The 21,010-nt window shown below is 41.4% G+C and overlaps 1 protein-coding gene across 1 annotated transcript in view; it reads left to right on the top strand.

The window, feature by feature from the left end:
• The window catches only part of MBOAT1 (membrane bound glycerophospholipid O-acyltransferase 1), a 112,419-nt gene that overhangs the window by 38,537 nt on the left and 52,872 nt on the right, over positions 1 to 21,010 (top strand). The window contains exons 2-3 of the mRNA XM_082664173.1: positions 16,959 to 17,104; positions 17,988 to 18,065. Of these exons, the coding sequence (XP_082520299.1) occupies positions 16,959 to 17,104; positions 17,988 to 18,065 (224 nt within the window). The remainder of the gene's footprint in view (positions 1 to 16,958; positions 17,105 to 17,987; positions 18,066 to 21,010) is intronic.

The raw sequence follows: 21,010 nt of genomic DNA, 5'->3' as shown, positions 1-21,010 counted from the left end.
GTTTTAATTTTCCTCTTTCGAGCATACTAAACAGCATGAACCGTATTATGAGGCTCAGTTTTTATCTAAGAACAAGTACGTCCTTACCACCTGGAAGAGGTGGTCCACTGACATCCACGTACATTGTGTATATGCGTACACACACACACACACACACACACACACACACACACACACGTCTTTCTTGGACCGCCTTGGATCTGGAGGGCACCACAAGCATTGCAATTAGTGCCATCACAGATTTGTTGGGTTACTGTACTATCATTTCCAAGGTTCCTTCAAACCCTTTGTTTTTTGTAAAACATGCAAATCTCTGCAGAAGTCCTGACACGGTTATTATTAGTCCCGTTTTTCATTTGAGTCTGCAGAGGCCCCAGTAAGTGGCTGGCCCCAGGTTACTGGGACAGGTAGCCTGTGGAGCTTGGTCCTCAGGATGGAGAGAGAGCTGCTCCCGGCCTCCCCCCACCCCCCCGGCCTGGTGCATACTGTGATGTGTAGGACTGGTTGGTCCCTTGGGCATTGAGAAGGGGTGGGTGGAGTGTGAGAACATCAGGGTAGATTGACCGTCGCTCTTCAACTCTAGAGAAAAAAGAAGTCGGCAGTCTTCCAGTCAGCAAAGCCTGGGTATCATTTTGCCTTTACTCACATGTGATCCACTGTAAAGCCAAGAAGGGAACTAGTTAGAGTCATTCTTTGGAGCCACCAGTTGTGGGCACCACTGAGTGATACCTGTTGTAGCTGTCTTAGTATTTCTCCTTTCATTTCTCCTTTCTTTCCTAGGTTTTCTTTAGCTTTCTTTTTTATGCCTTTTCTCATTCCTTCATTCTACAGAGATTAAATGCTTATCACGTGCCAGGTACTGTGCTAGGTGCCAGGGATCCAAAGAGTCATAAGCCACTAGGTTTCTGTCCGTGAGACCCTCACATTCTGTTCGAAAAATAGACTTTGTCTAGAGTTTTAATTGTTTACACTGTTCTGCCAGTTCTAGGACCTCATCTGAGTTGTAGAACAGTCTTGTAAGAAGCAGCAGTTAAACCATATCCTTTTTGTCTTTTCCCTTCTTGTTTATTTCCCTTCCCCAACATTTTTGTCTTTCTCCTTTCTCTGTACTTTCAACCCAGTATTCCTAAATGTTTACTGGCACTGCCTAGTTCTTCATGTAATACTCAGATCTAAAGACTTGTCCGATTTCTGGTCTGTCTCTTCTAAGTCAAACAAACTTTTTAATCTCTTTTGTGTCCTCCTACGTATGAACAGCCAAATGTAGTCTGACTTTATTTCAGGTATTTTCCAAAATGAGTCATTAATCATTTCTGATGAAATGTTTCCATTCAGTTGTGGTGTCTTTTAAAAACCGGTTTGAATCTCTATGATTATTTTATGGAATTTTAAGATTTAAATCCTGGATTAACTTTCAGAAGTTTTTCTCTTGTATGGGAACAGAGGTCTAGAAAATACCAGTTTCTATTACTCAGAGACCACAAAATTCCAGTTTTGTGTGACATGGAGGAGAACTTGCCGTTTCTTCATAGAGTCCATCCAGGAAGCTAAACCGTGTTCATACATTTTTACACTTTTGGCCTTTTTTCCCATATGTTTTTGTGCATCCTATCACACTGAAATGTTTATTAAATATACGATTGATGATCTGTGGATCTACACCAAGGTGTTATATACATATATATGTATATGTGTGTATACATACACACACATATTTTACATTTATGTGTTTGCAGGACTTTTCACTGTAGTTCTGGGAATTTACTTTCCTTGGAACAAGAATATGGTATTTGCTAACTACAGATTTGGAAAGGCAAGAAAGCTGATTTCACGTTCTGTTTGCTTTTAAGAGCAAAAGTTGAGAAAGCAAGGCAGCAGATCCTCTGGTTTGCAGGTAGAGTGTTGGAAAATTGAGGCATTCCTAGGAATCAGTTTCTCGTAGCAGTTTGTACCACAGCGTATTTATTATCTCCTCTTTTGTCTTCCTTCTGTTCAAGAATGTGTAAGGATCCCCTGCTGTTAGCAGTGCTGCTGGGGTTGGATTGATGGGGTTAACTGTAATGTTTACTGCTGAAGTTGGGAGGGAGGATTAGATTGGAAAGAGATTGTTGGGTTTGGTTTCTATTAATTTCCTCTAAATGTATGCACGTGAAATAACATTGATCATTTTAAAAAGTGACACCTGTGTCTCAAAGAAGGACACTTATTATGAAGTCACCCGTGGCTCTGAAACAGCCCATCCTTGCACATCAGCTTTCCAGTAAACGTTTTCTGAATGCCCAGTAGAGGCCTGGAACTGTATTCCTTACAGGATAAAGAGTAAGCATGGCCTTCAGAGCCCTTTGTTACTTATTCTCTGCTCTGCCTTTCCTTTACCTACCTTTTCTTATCCCCCTAATGTGCTGACTAACCTCCCTTGCTCCTGAGCCTTTCATTCATTCATTCATTCATTCCAATATTGAGAACCCAATATATAGCAGGCTCTCTGGATACACTGATCAAAAGGATAGACCTGACCTCTGCCTTCTTGAAGCTATTGCCCAGGCAATGAGATCATTACAACACAGTGCAAGAAGTGCTGTGACCGCAGAAGCTTGGGTGCTGGGGAGCGGCAGAAGGGAAGACTTCCTGTAGGAGGTGACTTCTAAGCTGCAATTAGGAGGATGGAGGAGGAGGGGAGGGAAGGGTGGGCATGGTCAGAGGCTGGGAGATTAGTTAAATGGCTGTTGAAGTTGTCCAGGTGAAATGAATGAATGAAGGTCGATGTAGCGGGGGAAGCAAATGGATTTGAGAGACTTAGGAGGTAGAATTAATATAGTGAGGAGATTGATTCCGTTTATGGGATTTAAGAGAGAGGTACAGTTCTCTGGTTTCTGGCCTGAATAATTGGATGGTTGAAGGGCCCACCCTTAGATAAGAGGCCTGGCGAAAAGGACTAGGTGAGGTGGAAGATGATGAGCTGTTATGGACCTCGTGAAATTTAGGCGTCTGTGGTTTATCCAAGTGAGGATTCCAGTAGGCACGGGGGTGTATGCTGGGAATGTAGGAGAGACATCTGGGTTGCAGAAAAAGATCTGGAAGTCATCGGCTGGTAATTGGAGGCACAGGCGTAAGAGAGATCCTTTGGCATATATTGGCAATCACTCGGCATGGGAAGCGAAGCTGGCCCAGAGGGCACCATCTTAGCAGGGGTGGGCGGCAGGGGAGCAGCTCTCAAAGGAGAGGGGTAAGGAGTGATCAGAAGGTAAAGACAAACAAGGGAATGTCAGGGAGTCAAGAAGAAAGAGCAGAGGATAATGCACTGTGTTAGATGTTGCTGAGAGCTCATGGCAGGCACAGACTGGGTAAGGTTCATTGACTCTAGCAAACAAGGAGATGGTTGGCGATTTGCTCAGAGCAGTTGTTTTGGAGTGTTAGGGAGATGTCGTGATTTATGGCATGAAGGGGAGGGGAAGAAATAGAGTCTGATTTTAGGGGTTCTTTGTAATTAAATTTTAAAAGTACAAATCCTTCCCCCAGTCCCTCCCTATGACTCTATAGGTGAGAGAATTAATAAGCACCAAAGAAACGTTTGCCCACTACTTGAATTTTTTTTTTTAACCTGTAGTTGGTCATTTGTTTCCTGCCTTTGAAAACGGTTGTCTTGTTTCCTGTTGAGTAGGCTAAGGTTGTTTTTTGTTTGTTCGTTTGTTTTTTTAAAAAGGGATGCACAGTTCCTTTGACTCATGGTCCAAATTGGAGTTTCCCTTTTATTATAAACATATTTTAGAGAAGGTGATTACATAATAGAAACTGGAAATAGCTTAGTACTTAGGGACAGGCAGAATTACAGATATTCCTATTTTGATGTTCCCTGGTTGTACAATGGCCACGAGGCCTTCGGTCTGTCCTCTCTTGGAATTGTGGCATTTGTGTTGCATCCCGTCTGGCTCCACAAGAGCTCTGTTTTATAAAAGCTAAACGGTGATATGTTTTATTTTCAACTTAAAACTGAATTAAAATTAATTCTGTGTCGAGACTTTTGAGAATTTCATAAGTCTGAGATAATGGGTCACACCCTAGGGTGTTGCATAAGAAAATACAGCCCTGGTTCTGCATTTTCTCTTGTCCCCAAAGATCTCACTCACAGTAGCATCTTTTTTTTTTTCCATCTTTATTGGAGTACAATTGCTTTACAATGGTGTGTTAGTTTCTGCTTTATAACAAAGTGAATCAGTTATACCTATACGTATGTTCCCATATGTCTTTCACAGTAGCATGTTAAATAGTAAGTAGTATTATGGGTGATGGAAAAGCAGATCTATCTGTGGAAGGCACTTTCTTTGGAGTGGTAAAGTTTTTACTTAAGTCCACCAGGAAGGAAATTGTTCAGGTCAGGTGTTTTGTTTACGAGGCAGTGATAGGTTGTTGGGGAAAGAGGTGACTTGGGAGTCCGTTTTCCTCTGTTTTGTTAAATAAACCTTATTTAACCTCTCCATTTTACCCACTGGGGAAACACTGATGATATTTGTACGTACTGCCTCCCTAGGGACATGAAATAACCAAATACAGTGTGTGTGTGTGTGTGTGTGTGTGTGTCTATGTCTAATTACTTTTTTTTTATAAGATGACACTATAGTATCCTAGTGTAATTGATTCATGCTCCATTCCGGTTGGCTTATGTTTATTGATTAATTCTACTATTTCAGATCGGTAATGTCTAAGAACTTTTAAATAATAAGGAGATTTTTTAAAATGTTAGAGTAATGAATGTGGCCTCGTTAAAGTACTCAGTTGAATCTCACTTGGGAGAGAAGATGGACTAATTGCATTTTTACATTTAGGACAGCTGCTGACTGTATAAGAGCTTATGCATTTGGTAGGCCATAAGTGATGGGGGGGACGTTCATCATTTATATGCTTTTTACTAAAGGATGTACAGAGAAATTGATCAACTCTAATTAGTACATTTGAGCTCTTCTTCTTGTTACTGTGTTGGGTAAACAGCTTGATGGGGAAAAAAAGATAATATTTAGCACACTTGGAGCATTTCATGCTGGTCAGGCACCGTGCTCATCACTTTACATGTATTAACTCATTTAATTCTATGAGGGTAGCTATATTATTATCCTCATTTTACAGAAGAATTGGAGTACAGATTAGATAACTAGCTAAAGTTGAAGAGCTAGGAGGTAAGTTAGGGTGGGATTCAGTCCTCGGTAGTCTGGCTCCAGAGCCTGTACTCTTATCCCTATACTCTGCTAGCTCTCATTACAGTGTACCCTCCTTTGTCTGCGGATTAGAAGTTGGTTGAATCCGTGGATAGAACCTGAGGATAAGGAGGGCCAACAGTCCACAGATTTTGGCATCTGCTAGGGTCTTAGAACCAATCCCCACAGATACTGAGGGACCCTGTACTATTGATTAAATCTGAGTGCTTCATTGATCTGCATCACTCCCTTTCTACTATAATGAAAATATTAATCCAGTGGCTAATAAATTCGTTGGCCAAAGGCCAATAATAAATGAAAAGATGTTCAACCAGTAGTCAGGAAAATGCAAATTGAAATTAATATACTACCAGTTCTCTACCTGATCGGAAAGATTAAACAGATTCATAACATCTGCTGCAGGCAAGGGTGTGGGGAAAGGACACATAGTCATATGTAGCTGGCGGGAGGGCCAGCAGTTATTACAAAACTGCTTAAACTTTTAGAGAAAGTAACCTGGTCATATTTATTGAAATTTTAAATAAATATTCTGTTTGATCAAACTCCTAGGAATTTATCTTAGAGACATAAAATCACCAGTACATAAGGATGTATGTACAAGGATTTTTTTTTTTTTAATGGTGCTATTTGTAATGGTCCCAAACTGGAAACCACTTGGCAGTTGGAGGATGCTTGCATAAATTATGTCACATACATAATATTGGCGTTTTGGGAAACTAATCAACAAAACCCTTTTCTTCCTCTCCTAGATGTGGAACCAGTTAGGAAATAAGACCCAAGAGACAGCCAGAGGGAGATCAAAATATTATCTTTATTAGTGATAAAGCTGATTGACCAATCTTTACCCTTGAATGAGAAAGACTTATGCCCCCAACTACTGGTACTCATGGGAGAAGGGCAGCAGGGCAGGGAGCACAGAGCAGAGAATGTCCTTGTTTAAATGCAGACTGGTCCCCAAAGACAGAAGTCCCAGGGGGCTGAACCAGGCATGCCCAGTGTCTCCTCTGCGATTCACCAGTTGGCTAAGTCATTCTTCCCTCCCTGGGGAGGAGGAAGCAAGGGGTCAGGGTGGACAGAAGGTGGAAATTCTCCTTTTTTATTTTCCCTCCTAGGGAATGGACTGGAAATTATTTTGTCCTTATGGAAATCTACGAGGTGGGGAGTGTTCCCCTCTCCCCCAACACGTATTTCGGAATATCATGCAGCTTTTTACTTTTCAAAGTATAAACTAGCTCAATGTGAGCAGACTTGGGAAGATATCTGTGATATTTTGTTAGTGAAAAATTGAGTTGCAGGTAATTTTTATCCCGTGATTATATTCAAAGGAGAAACCGTGTATATGGGTATATTTTTGCAAATAGTAGAAAGTATTTAAAAACATACTGTAGTTTGCTAAGAAGAATGGTGGAGAGTGTGTGTGGAAGGTTGGCAATGGGGAAACTGAGGTTTTACCCTGCACGTCTCTGTATTTGTTCAGTTGTTCAAATGAGCAATTATTAATTTTATAAGAAAATGAAATGTATATTTGAAAGTTGCTACCATATATATATTTTTTCAGATTACTTTTCCATTATAGGTTGTTACAGGATATTGAATATTGTTCCCTGTGTTGTACAGTAACTATGAGATAGATCTTAAAATTTCTCATCACAAGAAAAAAAAGTTGTAACTGTGTGTGGTGATGGCTGTTAACTAGAATTACTGTATTGATCATTTACAGTACATGCAAATATCAAATCATTATGTTGTACACCTGAAACTAATATAATGTTATACGTCAGTTGTATCTCAATAAAAAAAGAAAAGATTATAAAGTCACCTGCAGACGTTGCACGTGCTTGTTCAGTGGTGTTTTCTACAGCAGCCTGTTTCCCCTCCCCTCTTTGGCAGTCCAGGGATCCTTACTCAGAACTTATTTCTAGATGGGCCTGTCTGACCCCCTGCACCCTGTTTTATTTCCATCCCACACCCAAGGCTGGTGGGGAATTTGGGGCAGTTGTGCTGGCCTCCTTCGTTCTTGTCCCAGTCTGATTCTCAGTGACTGTGTGACCCAGGCTGAGTGAGTGGGCATCTCTGGGCTCCACTTTCCTTATCCGGAAAATGAGATGTTGGAATTACGTGAGAAGATTGAACTAACTGAATCATTCTGGGGTGGCTGAGCCGATGGACTCTGGACCCAGTATCCCCAAGTTTAAATTGCAGTGTTGCCACTTACCAGGTGTGTGATTTTTGGGAAAATTTCTTATCCTCTCTGTGACTTACAGGCAGAAGGACTTAGAGAAGTGCTGGGATATAGTAAGCACCCTAAATACTAGCTATTATTATTATTAATATTTTAACTGGCTAACAATGGAATTAATTCTAATGGCGAAATGATATCTCCAGAGGAGGTGGGTGACAGCATACTTGTGGACAAGGTTTTTCAGGATTCCTCAAATGGTTTTGAATTCTATCAAGTCTTCCCCGTACAGAGGTATCTCCAGGCGAGGAGGGGGCTCCAGCTTATGCTGAGACAGCATCCCTCACAGTTTGGTTTGGGTCTTGCTAACTTCCCACCTGCAGGAGCAAGGAAAATGAGGTCTGTTTCATTCCATGTCTTTGAGTAGAAGATTTTTATTGGGAAGTGTTAGAGGTTGAACCGTGTTCCTGCAAAATCCAAATATTGAAGTCCTAACCCCCGGTATCTCAGAACATGACTGTATTTGGAGATAGTGTCTTTAAAGAGGTAACTCAGTTAAATGAGGTCATTTGGGTAAGTCCTAATCCAATGACGGATGTCCTTATCAAAAAGAGGCAAGGAGAGAGGTCTCAGAAGAAAACAACCCTGCCGACGTCTTGAATTCAGAGCCTCCAGAATCGTGAGATAATAAAGTTCTGTTGTTTAAGCCCCCCAGTCTGTGGTACTTTGATATGGCAGCCTGAGGAAATTAATCCAGGCAGCTACTAAATTCTCCCTGAGTGACAGTATTTCTGGGGAGAATGTTTGAAGTTGAGGGGAAGCAGTACAATGTAATGAGTGAGGACTCAGGCCAGGTTTGAAACCCTGGCTGTGTCACTCACTAGCTTTGTGAATTCAGCCTTTGTTTTTCCTTCTCCTACTGTGTAAAGTGGGAGTAAGCTACTTACTTCATCAAGTTGTGAAGCTGAAATTACATCATTTATGTAAAGTTTATCACTGTGCCCAACACTTGGTAAACGCTCAGAAAAAAAAAAGTGCTTATTGTTATGATGAGACAGAATATCAACTAGAAGTTTGTGTGGTTATACATTACCCACATTATCAGTCTTAAATCATATTTGTTCATGTACAAGCTTGGAAAACACTGGCTTATTACAGATTTAAAAGCATTTCTTGCTGACATTCCAAGGAGTTTAGATTTAAAGTATAACAAGGATGTCTTTGAAAGTGCAAAGTAGCTGGAGAGTATGGGACAGCCACTTTTTGTTCTGTGGTACAGAAGGGAATAGCATTTTTCATACTTTCCTGGGCCACACACATTTGTAGGAGGCGGTGCACAAAAAGCACTGTTTGTGGAGGAGGGACAGCCGCCTTTAAATAAGGAATTGCTTAATTAGATTGGTTTTGTCTGGGAACATATAAGGCAGCGTTGCTGAGAAGAACATTCCAGGCCTGGACAGTTGCCTCGGTCTCACTGGTGAACCTCTGGTAAATCACTGTAGCAGGGAAATCATTTTGGACTGTTAATCTTTGCTGTTCGTTAAAAATAGCCTGCTTGGGGGCTTCCCTGGTGATGCAGTGGTTGAGAATCTGCCTGCCAATGCAGGGGACGCAGGTTCGAGCCCTGGTCTGGGAGGATCCCACATGCCGCGGAGCAACTGGGCCTGTGAGCCACAGCTACTGAGCCTGCGCATCGGAGCCTGTGCTCGGCAACGAGAGGCTGCGATAGTGAGAGGCCTGCGCACCGCGATGAAGAGTGGCCCCCACTCGCCGCAACTAGAGAAAGCCCGCGCACAGCAACGAAGACCCAACACAGCCATTAAAAAAAATAGCCTGCTTGCATCTCTTCATTAGGAGGAAGGCAATGTTTTGTGCTCCTGGCAAAGTTTGGTTTTTTTGGGAAGCGTATGAAGGCCATGGAACACAACTCCCAAAGAAATGCCTTTCTCGCAGCACATGAGAGCACAAAGATTGAAAACTTACACTGGAAAATTGCAGCTCAGTGTGATTGGGCTTTGGTGAAATAAGAAGTCAAACCCTTGGGTACGTGACTTTGAAATCTTGCGAGAGCAGTGAAAATTGAGCTCTTGCTGAATCCAAGTTATGTTGGATCAAAACAACTGTGCTCTACTGCTTCCTTCTGTAGAAGGGCCCACATAATTGTTTAACTGTGGAGGGCGTATTGTTGGAGATCACGAATGAAAGCGCAGCTTTCTTTCCTGCTCTAGAGGGAGGGCATCAGTAGAAAAATAAAAACTTGGCACACCTTCCTTTTTTTTTTAATTTAAATTTTTAAAATTTAAAACAAAATAATTTTGTAATTATTTTGCAAAAACAATTGTAATTGTTTTGCAAAAACAAAATAATTTTGTAATTTTAGAGGTCTAGTTAGTAACAAAGTTGTTCTGTAAAAATTTATAAATACACAAGTGAAATATACAAATACAATTTTTACATGTTTTAAATGAAAATACAGTGGTCTGTGCTATTGACAGAATGTAATATTCATATATGAGTTTAAATAGTAGAATGGAACTAGAAATTAACTCGCCGCTTGGCATGTTTGTTTCAAAATAGTAAAATTTAAGAAATGGAAAAGAGGTTTTAAAAGCGATTTTTTAAAATTAAATAGTGCATCCAATATAGCATTACTAGAACAAATATGTTTATAAATACATTTATTCATGTAGTTTCTAATACTAAAAGTAAAAACTTGACTCTTTGACTACTGTGCAGAGTGATATTGAGAATTAACACTTACCTTTTAAACGTGAAGAGTTTATTAAGTGTAAAGCTGCGTATTTTCATCTTCTCTGGCCATGCACATCACGGTTACTCCTGACATTTTGCTGCCTGTAAAAAGGGCGTTTTTCTTTAAGGTGAAACTTTTTACAAGTTGACTTCTATTTATGCCTAACTCCTCCCTAAACTTTATTTATAGTAGATGCTAATAAATGCAACCCTGAGGATAGAGTAGAATTAAATAAGAATTGTTGTGAGTTTCTTAGAGTGCCCTGATTGTGTGTGTGTGTGTGTGTGTGTGAGAGAGAGAGAGAGAGAAATTCGTTATGGAAATTACATTATGAGTTGAAAAAAAATTTACAAACAATTTGCCTGGATTCCTGTCATCTTGATAAAACCGCCATGTTCAATTTTACATGTTATCTTTGCCTTTTTTCCATATGCCATTATTGTTTTTTTTAAAACATGGTTGTACATGTCCATACAGTTTTATATTCTGCTTTTTATTAGTTACAGCAAATGTTTTTCATTTCATTATAGGTGCTTTGTAATGCCCATTTTAATACTACTATACTGAACGGGTTTACCATTAATTACTATTCCTCTATTATCCTATATGTAGGTAGATTTTGCTTTATTTTGTCTTGTAAATAATGCCTTGACAGTTTTTCAGCATTAAGCTTTTTACCAACCAATGAATACATTTCCAGGAATTGGTCAAAAGTATGACTTGTAGCAAATACTACCATATTCCTTTTGAAAAGGATTGTAGTGCAAGGTGCATCCTTTGTTTTACATGTTAACCAGCGCCTTGAACTTTTAGGTTCCTTCTTCTTGCTACTAGAAATAATACTGAGGTGTACTTTTTTTGTGTGTAAAAATTTGGTGCACATTTCTAATAGAGGTAATAACAGTGGGTTTAAAATTTATAGCCACAGACAGATATGCAAAAACGGAACTTTTAAAATTTCTCCCTACTAAACTTAATTTACCTTTCAAGCTGAATTGCCAGTTTTAGGCAGCTCACCTCCCATTTAAGGCTGTAAAGCTTCGTCTCCCTCTGCACCTGGGACTGAGAAGCAGACCTTCCCCGCGGCCTCGGCAGGCATCGGGTTCCCGTGCCATTGGAACCTTGCTGGCCTCTGCTCAAGAGGAGCCCATCTTGTGGTCCTCTGGAGTGCCTCTCTACAGGGCTGGCCATCTCCCCGGGCTGCATTCTGAGAAGCCGGGCCACCCTCTCTTCTGTGATAACCTGCATCTTCCTCCAGACTTCTCTAGGGATGCCATCCGTTTCGATGGTCTGAGCATCTTTGCTCTTACCCTTTTGTCCCCATGTCTAAGTGGTAGTCCTGACCCATGGAATCCCTCCTTCAGATCCCTGGCCAAACTCTTTTTTTTTTTTGTGGTATGTGGGCCTCTCACCGCTGTGGCCTCTCCCGTTGCGGAGCACAGGCTCCGGACGCGCAGGCTCAGCGGCCATGGCTCACGGGCCCAGCCGTTCCACGGCATGTGGGATCCTCCCGGACCGGGGCACGAACCCGTGTCCCCTGCATCGGCAGGCGGACTCTCAACCACTGTGCCACCAGGGAACCCCCCTGGCCAAGCTCTTTATCAACTTTTGTGCCGAAAAACAGCTCTTATATCATTAAGAGCTTTTCTTCCCTCTGGGATTATGGTAGAAACTCCAATGCTTTAAATTCTTCAGTTTTGCTCCTGATCTATGAAGATAAGCTTTCAGGATTAAAAAGGAAAAAGAGAGCTTTCCTAAATTTCCGGAGACTGCTTTGACTTTCAGATTTACCTCTGCTTTAGGTTTAGAAGAATCTAATCAGGGACTGGAAAACCCAGGGGTTGACTCTCTCGTCCTAGGCTGCATTGCCTCTCCCTGTGGAAGAAAGGGTACGTGGAAGACTCAGGCAGCTGCCTGGATGATGGGTGCGAAAGGGCATCCGTCCAAGAGCAGCAGGGAGGGGACTGGGGAAGCCGATTCTTAACAGCCCAACAGTGGTGACCGCATATTGAGTTTAATCTGTGCACAATTTGTGTGTTAACTTAGTGGATATAGAATAATATTAATAGCAAGTGCGTGTCAGAGCCAGGACTGTTTCCAGTGATTTTCTACGTTAACTTCTTTAGCCCTCAGAACAACCTGAGAAGTAGTACTGCTGTTACTGCCTCCGTCACGTGAACCCGGAGCCTAGACGAAGCGAGCTTTGTAACTCTTCAGCCAGTAAGTGGTGAAGCTGGGTCTTGCAGCCCAGTAGTCTGCCTCTGCTGGTAACCGCTGGTTCTGTTGCTGGTCACGGGCTGGGAGGCCACAAGTACTTAATTGATTATTATTGAAAAATGCTTTTCTCTTGCATTTGTTATAATTTGGTTCTCTTCTTTCAGGAGTTTGATCATTTCATAAAAGGTGGTTCTTTTCCTGTTTAGGAAGGCATCATCTCTTTATTGTTTTGGTCTGTTTCTATACTTACGTATATTTCCTCACTAACTTAGCTGTTTCTCTGGATAAAGAGACTTCTTTATCACTAGGGTTTAAACTCTGTATCATCTCAGGCCAGTGATCTGCTTTCCAGAGTTGTGTAGTTATAAAAACCTGTTTATTAGGGAAAAGGGCAAAAATATGTGAAAGTGGAGAGATGAGTAGAGTGAACTTTTCATGTGCCCAGCACTCAGCCTCAGCAGTTTGAAGCTCATGGCCAATCTTGTTTCATCTATACCAGGAGTTCTTAACCTTGGCACTACTGACATTTTGGACTGGAAAATTCTTTGTGTGGGAGGCTGCCCTGTGCCTTGCAGGATGTTTAGCAGTATCCCTGGCCTCTACCTACTAGATGCCAGTAGCACCAGCCCCCCACCCCCTTTCTGGTTATGACAACCAGAAGTGTCCCCTGGGGAGCAGTTCATCCCCAGCTGAGGACCACGGATTTATGCTCACTCCACTCTTCCCATCCCCTCAAGATTATTTGGAAGTAGATCCCATACATTAAATCAAACCCATTTGGGGATATATTTTTAAAATAGAATGTCTCCAATTTTGTTAGTCCATTAGAGAGGAAGGGAACAAAGATCTAATTATGTTCCTATACGAATTGTTGTCACGGCAGCTAGCCACTCTTGGCTGCAGAGATGCCCATAGTTCCTACCAGCTACCAGTATTGATATGAACAAGGAAACACTAAGAAATTGGTATTGTGCTCCAGCCTGTACATTTTTAAAAACCGTAGTAAAATATACCTAGTGTAAAATTTTCCATTTTACCCATTTTTAAGCATATAGTGCAGTTCAGTGGCATTAAGTACATTCACATTGTTATGAGACTGTCACCACCATCCATCTCTCCACTCCTCAGTCCTTGGCAACCACTATTCTACTTTCAGTCTTGATGAATTTTACTCTTCTAGGTACCTCATATAAGTGGAGTTAGATACTTGTCCTTCTGTGTCTGGATGATTTCACTCAGCATAGTATCTTCAAGGTTCATCCATGTTGTAGCATGTGTCAGAATTTTCTCCATTTTAAGGCTGAATAATATTCCACTGTATGTATATATACCACATTTTGTTTATCCCTTCAACTGTTTATAGACATTTGGGTTGTTTCCACATTTTGGCTATTGTGGTTAATACTGCTATAAACATGGTGGGCAAATATCTCTTCAAGACCCGCTTTCAGTTCTTTTGGGTATATACTCAGGAGCGGAATTGCTGGATTGTATGTAATTATATTTTTAATTTTTTGAAGAACCACTGCTTTCCATGGCAGCTGCACCATTTTGCATTCCCACCAGCAGTGCACAAGGGTTCTAATTTCTCCACATCCTTGCCAATGCTCATTATTTTGTCTTTAAAATAATCACCATCCTAATGGTGTGAAGTGGTGTCTACTTGTGGTTCAGCCCGTACCTTTTAAGCTGTACCTCTGGTAATTGAAAAGCAATTCTGCTAGAACCTTCCTGCTAGAACTAAGTGCTGCTATTGTGTATTTCTACTTTTACCTTGGAACAGTTTGCCCTGAACCCTCAGCTAGCCATCTGTGACTTACTCCTGGGAAGAGGCGGGGGGTGTGGGTTGTGTTTGTATATAGGGGAAAGCTTTTAATCCATATTGAAGTGTTGCATTTGCACATTTACCATGAACAGTTAAGGGAAAAGATTCTGGTTAGATATGTATGGAATCAGAGACCATTAGAGCTGGAAGAGGCATTAGAGACCAGTTCATAAAAGGAAATTGAAACCCAGAGCGTGTAAAGCTCCTCTTCTTGACTTGAGGGTAGTGACAATGTCTCGCTCACTGTCCCCAGTATCTAACACATAGAGTCAACCACTAAATGTTTGTGGAATTAATCCATGAATTACCTAAGCCTGACCAGTTGGCTTTTCAGTGTCAGGACTAGGGCATTCAGTTGGTTACGTATGACATTATGGTGACTAAATAATGGCAGTTTGCTTCAATGGCCAAGTGAGTCTTCTCTTTCTCCTTTTCAGTTGCTGGCGTGACAAGACTAGATGTAGTTTTCCCACAGTGAGGCCCTCTCTTCCTTGGAGATAGGTTTGAAGGGGTCTTGAAGACGACCAGCCCAGCTCAGGAGCCCTGAGGAGCCCTGGGTTGGCTGAGTGATGGCAGTCAGGCTTTGATCACTCTTAAATCTCTTCCACTTCATCCTTGCCTCAAGCTAGCACGGTCCAACCTCCCTGTCCTGTATTTGTGTTTTGCATTCTGGGAAAGCCCGGCTCCTAATGGGTGCCTCTGTAGGTCTCTCTCTTTATTCTTCTAATCTAGGAGGTCGCCATCCTGCCTGCATGTTAGAATCACCTGAACACTTTGAAAAGGCCTGACGACAGGCCAGATCAATCAGAATGGTTGAGGATAGGATGCAGGCATTATTTTTATAATTTTTTAATGTTCGTAACATCCCTCAATTTTCACCTGTTTCAACAGTTTTCCTGATTGTCTGCCTGAATCTCATCCCTCCTTAACGATGAACTTCTTGTCATTTACTTTGGATCTAAAGGCACACAATGTTGATGTTACTTTACAATTTCTTGTAGGTTATTTGTGTTCTCTTGCCAGTTAGATTATAAACTCCTGGAGGCAGGGATCATGCCTTTTTTCTCCTCTGTCCTGTTGGCTCTCAAACTCGAGTGTGCACCACAGTCACTTGGGGGGCCTGATAAAACACAGATTGCTGGGCCCACTCTGGGAATGTCTCATTTAGTAGGTCTGGGTGGGGCCGGGGAGTGTGCATTTCTAACAAGTTTCCAGGTGGTGCTACTCCTACTGGTCTGGGGACCATACTTTTGAGAACTGCTGCTCTAGCCCCTGAACCATTCTTCATGCACAAGGGTGCTCAATAATTACTGGCCAGCCAAAAAGAATGGTGCAAATTTCCCCTTGCTTGCTCTTCTGAGTAACTATGTTCTGCTCTCACTGTGGGCTGGTCTGCTCTCACGGTGGGCTGAGAGAATGAAACAATGTATGACCGATCGTCTACAAATAATCATAACTTTGACTTTCTAGTTGCCAATTCCTTTACATTCTGAACCTTGCTAAGACAGTTATTTTTCTTTTTGTGTATATGTGTGTGCATGTGTGTGTGAGTGTGTGTGTGTGTTGTTGGTTGTGCATTTAGGCTATAAAGAGATATGACCACATCATGCAGGATAGGATCCCAGTTCATCTCCTGTCTTTCAAGGTAGAAATCAAGTATGAACAGTAGTAGGAATTAGTTTTTGGAAAGACTGGGGAAGGGTGATCTCCAAATAGAGGGGAAACACAGCACAGTCAATTTTAAAAAAAGAAATTCTCTGAAAGTGTTATTTTCTATGAATTATAAGGAGTTTAAAGTATTCCTGTTATTGGGAAAACAAATGAGCTTTGGGTGGAGCTGACGTTGGCTGCTTGCAGCCTTACCTTGGAGCATAGCCCTGATGCATTTCACTAACAGCCACAGTTTTTTTGTAGCATGAAAAACTGTCGAGACTGAAGTTGAGGGTTTATTCAGATACTCTTATCCTCCATCCGTTCTAAAAGCAAATTGATACCGAAGTTTTCATGCTGAATACTCTAAAAAGCTTAAACTGCTTTTCCAATGTTAATTAATGGTTAAACCACTTAATGTATTTTGGTTTTGTGTTAAATCAGCTGATCTTTTCTAAGGGTATTGGGGAATTATTTTATAGTTTCTTTTAGGTAAAATATTTTTGAGAGAGAGATCACTGAGAGTTTTCTAAGGAGATGTGGTGCCTATTCTGCATAACTGGATAGCTTTGATGTTGAAAGTTCATTGCAGGGCTGGTTCTTACTTTGTGGGTCTTTACTGGTGCACCTTGGATTTGAGCAATGTTCTTGTTTATTTCGTGTTAATTTAAAATGAGAAAAATTAGACTCAGAAAACAGCTGATGATTGTTTTGGAGAAGCATGTGTTTTCTGAGGTACCAGTGAGGGAAGCCTCATGGATTTGATTCATCTGTGTCTCGAGAAGAACATAATGCTGGGTGGTGGGGGAGGGGAAGACACCCAGCAAAGTGATCTCACAGTCTGATAAGGCCCCTTCCTATAGAAAGTCTCCGGTTTGTTGGTGGGAAGGCAGTTTTGCCTAGTCTCAGAGATTGGAGAAGGAAGTTTTGGGTTTGTCACTTCTTATACCAGATGAGGGTGTGGTTATCTTTTCCGTCTCTCGCACCTCCTCCAAATGAATGCTCTACTGAGGAAAACATCCAAGTCTGAGATGCACCTTGACGTAGAATCTGAAAGAAGTAGGGAAAACTCACACACAGGCCAAACAGTAAAAGTCTCGATTCTCTCCTTTTTTTCCCATACAGGTGAATTTTGTGGCATGCCAGCTCTTTGCTTTGTTTGCTGCTTTCTGGTTCCGCAGCTACTTGAGTCCTGGTAAAACCAGTCCCGATGTCCGGCATGCGTTCGCCACCATTTTTGGCATCTGTTTTGTCATCTTTTGTTTTGGCTGGTGAGTACGAGCCTCCTGAATTCTAATATTTATCATTTGGTTTTGTAGCGATATTCTTGGCATTTCCCAGGCACTAAGGAAAAAAAAAGATATTTACTCGTATTGTAAAATGTTGGGGATGTTGCGAAATCTCCATTTACTGTAAGAAACTGGAACCAATAAACGGACTCATTAGAAATCAATTCAGTGAGTTTTTCTTAAAATTAGACTTCTGCTGATCTCACCTTGGGTCATGTAAATGGAATGTTCTAAGGTTTAATTTTCCCAACGAGGGACCTTTCCTAACTGTTGTAGATATTGGTGTTTTTCTTGCATCACTGCTAGAGATACTGGTGTTAATCCTGCATTTAGAATAGAACAATAGTTTTCGTGCTGGTGTTAGGGAATGTGTCATTCTTTAACAGAGAAAACCTGTGGTCTAAGACGTTCTCTACTAGGAAAGCTGGGCAAATCCCCTGGGAGGGGTACTTCTTGGGGAAGAAGTTTTAGGAATGAACATTTCTAGAAGTACAACTTAAGAGAATTTGTGACTTTGTTCAGGGTAGTAGATTATGGCTCTTCCTCCTTCAATGAAAATTTGAGAAAGGATGATGAGTATTTTGGTATCTGGGGCAGCTCGGTTGTGGTCTTGATACTTTAAAATTGAAAGAAAGAACTCTCTTCACTGCAGTTGGCAGACTATGTCATGTCTTCCTAGTGTCACACAGTATCTTAATTACATAGGACGAAAATACTTGATTTATTTTCTCCTACATAAACATGGGGTAACTGATCACTTGCTTTTTTGTGGGAGTGGAGGTGGAGGTGCAGTATGGGTGGCCAAGAGGTATGTTAATATGAAATATATTCAGTGTTTCCCTTTCCTCCCCATGATGGCCTACAGGTACTCTGTGCATCTTTTTGTGCTGGTGTTAATGTGCTATGGAATCATGGTCACTGCAAGCACATCCAATATTCACAGGTAAGACCCTGGGAATGAACAATGAACAATCTTTGAAATATATTTCTAGGATGAAGGGATGCCCTCCCCATTTGCCTCATGTGGCGTAACCTAAGTGCTTTGGGATATCAGAAAGGAGGGATGGGAGACCGTAAATGCTGGGAGTCTTCAGAGAAAGCTTTATGGAAAAAAAGTGTGATGTGAATTGGGACTCAGGAAAAAGAGAGTTTGTCAGAATGAGGCAGCCTCATTTGTGATAGCACCAACCTGGAAGCAACCCAGATGGTCACACTATGGAATACTACTCAGCAATAGAAAAGAATGAATGATTGCTACACACAGTGCCATGGATGAATTTCAAAATCAACATGCTGAATGAAGGAGGACCCACAAATTCTGTTCTCAAAAATGCAAGCTAATCTGTAGTGACAGAAATCAGATCAGAGGTAACGAGGGGTGAGATGGCTCGGGGAGATGTGAAAGGAACCACAAGAGGCATGAAGCAACCTAGGGGGTGATGGGTATGTCTGTTATCTTGAACTTGGCTGAGGTTTTCTGAGTATGAAATAGGTCAAAATTGTGTATACTTTACATATTTCCAATAAGTGTTAAAAAAAAGGAAGAAATATTCTTACTATGCTATTTTGACTTCAAAGTGCAGAAGTAATTTAATTCTCCCTTGAAGACTACACGCTTGAACAATCCAGGGAGATACCTGGAAGAGCTGTTTTGCACTGTCTCTGTTTCCCATGGTCTTTCTGAAACCTCAGAATTAATTCAGCCTCAGTAACACTGGAATGGAAGCTCTGTGGGAACAAAGACTTTTCTCTCCTTCTCACTGTTATAGCCTCAGAGCCTAGAACAATACCTGGCACAAATAAAGGCTCAATAAATATTTATGGAATGACTGAGTATACTTGAAAAGAGCTTCACCCTTCTATGGCTTCCTTTCTGATGGCTTCTCTTAAAAAGCAGATGCCTTATTTCAGCCTCAGAAAGTTCTTTGATTACTGAGACTATTAGCACAATCGTTTTCCTTCTTAAAAGCACTGTAATTTAATTTTTGAGTGTATAATCTTGTAATTACTTCCAATAAATTTCTGATTTGTAAGGGAAAATATTTTTGCCTGCTTTTAACTTGAATAGTCATTCAACTTTGTATTCAAAGGAGCTCTGGAAATTTGAATTCTAATCATCTCTCTTCTAAGTGCCCTCCTTGAAGGGGATAGAGTCATTCCTTCAGAAGGGAAATAGGAAATCCGTATTTCTATAATTTGGTACGAATGGGTTTTGGAAATGCTTCATATTATGACAAAATGCTTTTTTCCCTGGGAGGTAAAGATGCCTGGCTTTTCCTGCACTTGATGTTGGAAGCAATTAAATGATTTATAAAAGCGTTGTTGCATCTCTAGAGCACATTTCCAGCTGCCTTACCAGTTGTAATTTGTCACCTTTCCCCACACCTGTGTGATGTTGGTGAGGTGCAGTCTGTTTTGCAGAGGGTCGAGCTGCATTTCCAGGTTCTCTGGGTTAGTCTCCGGCCAGGAGTGGAATCTTCCAGCTTTGGCAGAGACTTTACAGACAGGCTCTGACTGTTTTCCCCAAATAATGTTGTGGTAGCAGAGAGCCATGTCATAAGACCGAAAAGAAAAAATGCCAGAACAAGTTCCTCCCCTCTTTCTTTGCTTGTGTGGTTGCCAATACTGCAGAAATAGGGAGTGGTTCACATTTCCGGATGGATGGAAGTTGTTTCCTATTGCTGCTGGGAAAGAACAAGAAGCTGGAGTCAGGAAGCCTGGCTCTTTCCAGCAGTGTGGGTTTGGAAAAGCCGGGCAGCTTCTTCACATGTCAGGTTTCCTGCCTATGAAATGTAGGGTTTGTGGTGGTTTGAGCTTAAGTTCTCTTCAAGACTAGAATTTCTGGGTTCTCTGTGAATTGTTTTCCTCTTCCTTTCACCGAGTTATGAGCCCTGTCCTATGCATAGCTGGGAATAGGAGGGGACAGGGAACATTTGCAGCTATGTGGAACTAACCCATTTCAGGACTGATTGTTGTTATTCAGGATTTATCTAGAGAGTTCTTGGGGTACCATTTCTGTTTCCTTCCCAAGCCACTCTGTTGGGCAGAAATCACAGGTAGTCACTTACCTCATATGAACCGACTGGAACAGAATATAATATCTCCTGGGATGGAAGGCCTCATGTGGGAACTTGGTGATGCAGTTGCCAATTCTGGAGTACTTGCTTAGTGCCAGGTGCTAGGCTGAGCCCTCGTAAATATATTATGTTTCACTATTTTGATCTATAGACCCTTATTTAGTATATCACTTAATGTTCTATTACATTTAATATTTCCTATCATTATTGCTAATATATTCTTTCTAGGACAACTCTATAGGATACAGACTTTTTTCCTGAGATGGAGAAAAATGAAAGCTCAGAGTTGGGGAAACAGATCCATACATATGATTTTAACGTTATAATTATATATGTTAGCAGGTAGCACTAGAGAAATACAGGCAGTGGAGCAGCGAATGGTGTTGGGAGTGGGGGTGGGATGGATACAGCAAGACTATGCCAGGTGACATTGGAGCTGAGCCTTATCTGATAGTTTCCAGCTAGACCATAGGAGGGAGCAAGGAGTTGCAGGCAGAGGAAGGAGAAAGATTCCTGGCCTGAAAATGCAGGATGTAGTTGTGGAAAGGGAGCAGTCCACTGTGGTTTAACACAGGGTGGATATGGAACATGGTTGGAGATGAGTCCAGAAGGAAAGGTAGAGCTTAGCATGCGAAGCACCTTGGATGCTGTGTTCAGGAGTTCTGATGTGATTAGATAGGGGGATCCACTGGAGACTTTTAAGACCAGTAACATTCATTTGTTGTTTGTTCACTCAGCACACAGTAGGTTCACTCAGCACACAGTGGTGAATGAAACACACATGACCATCTTTGCTTTCATAGAGCTTTCA

The sequence above is a fragment of the Grampus griseus genome (assembly GCF_964374135.1).
Source record: "Grampus griseus genome assembly, chromosome: 10".
Taxonomy (NCBI): Eukaryota; Metazoa; Chordata; class Mammalia; order Artiodactyla; family Delphinidae; genus Grampus; species Grampus griseus.
Note: the sequence above shows the minus strand (reverse complement) of the source record. Positions and strands in the feature narration are given on the sequence as shown.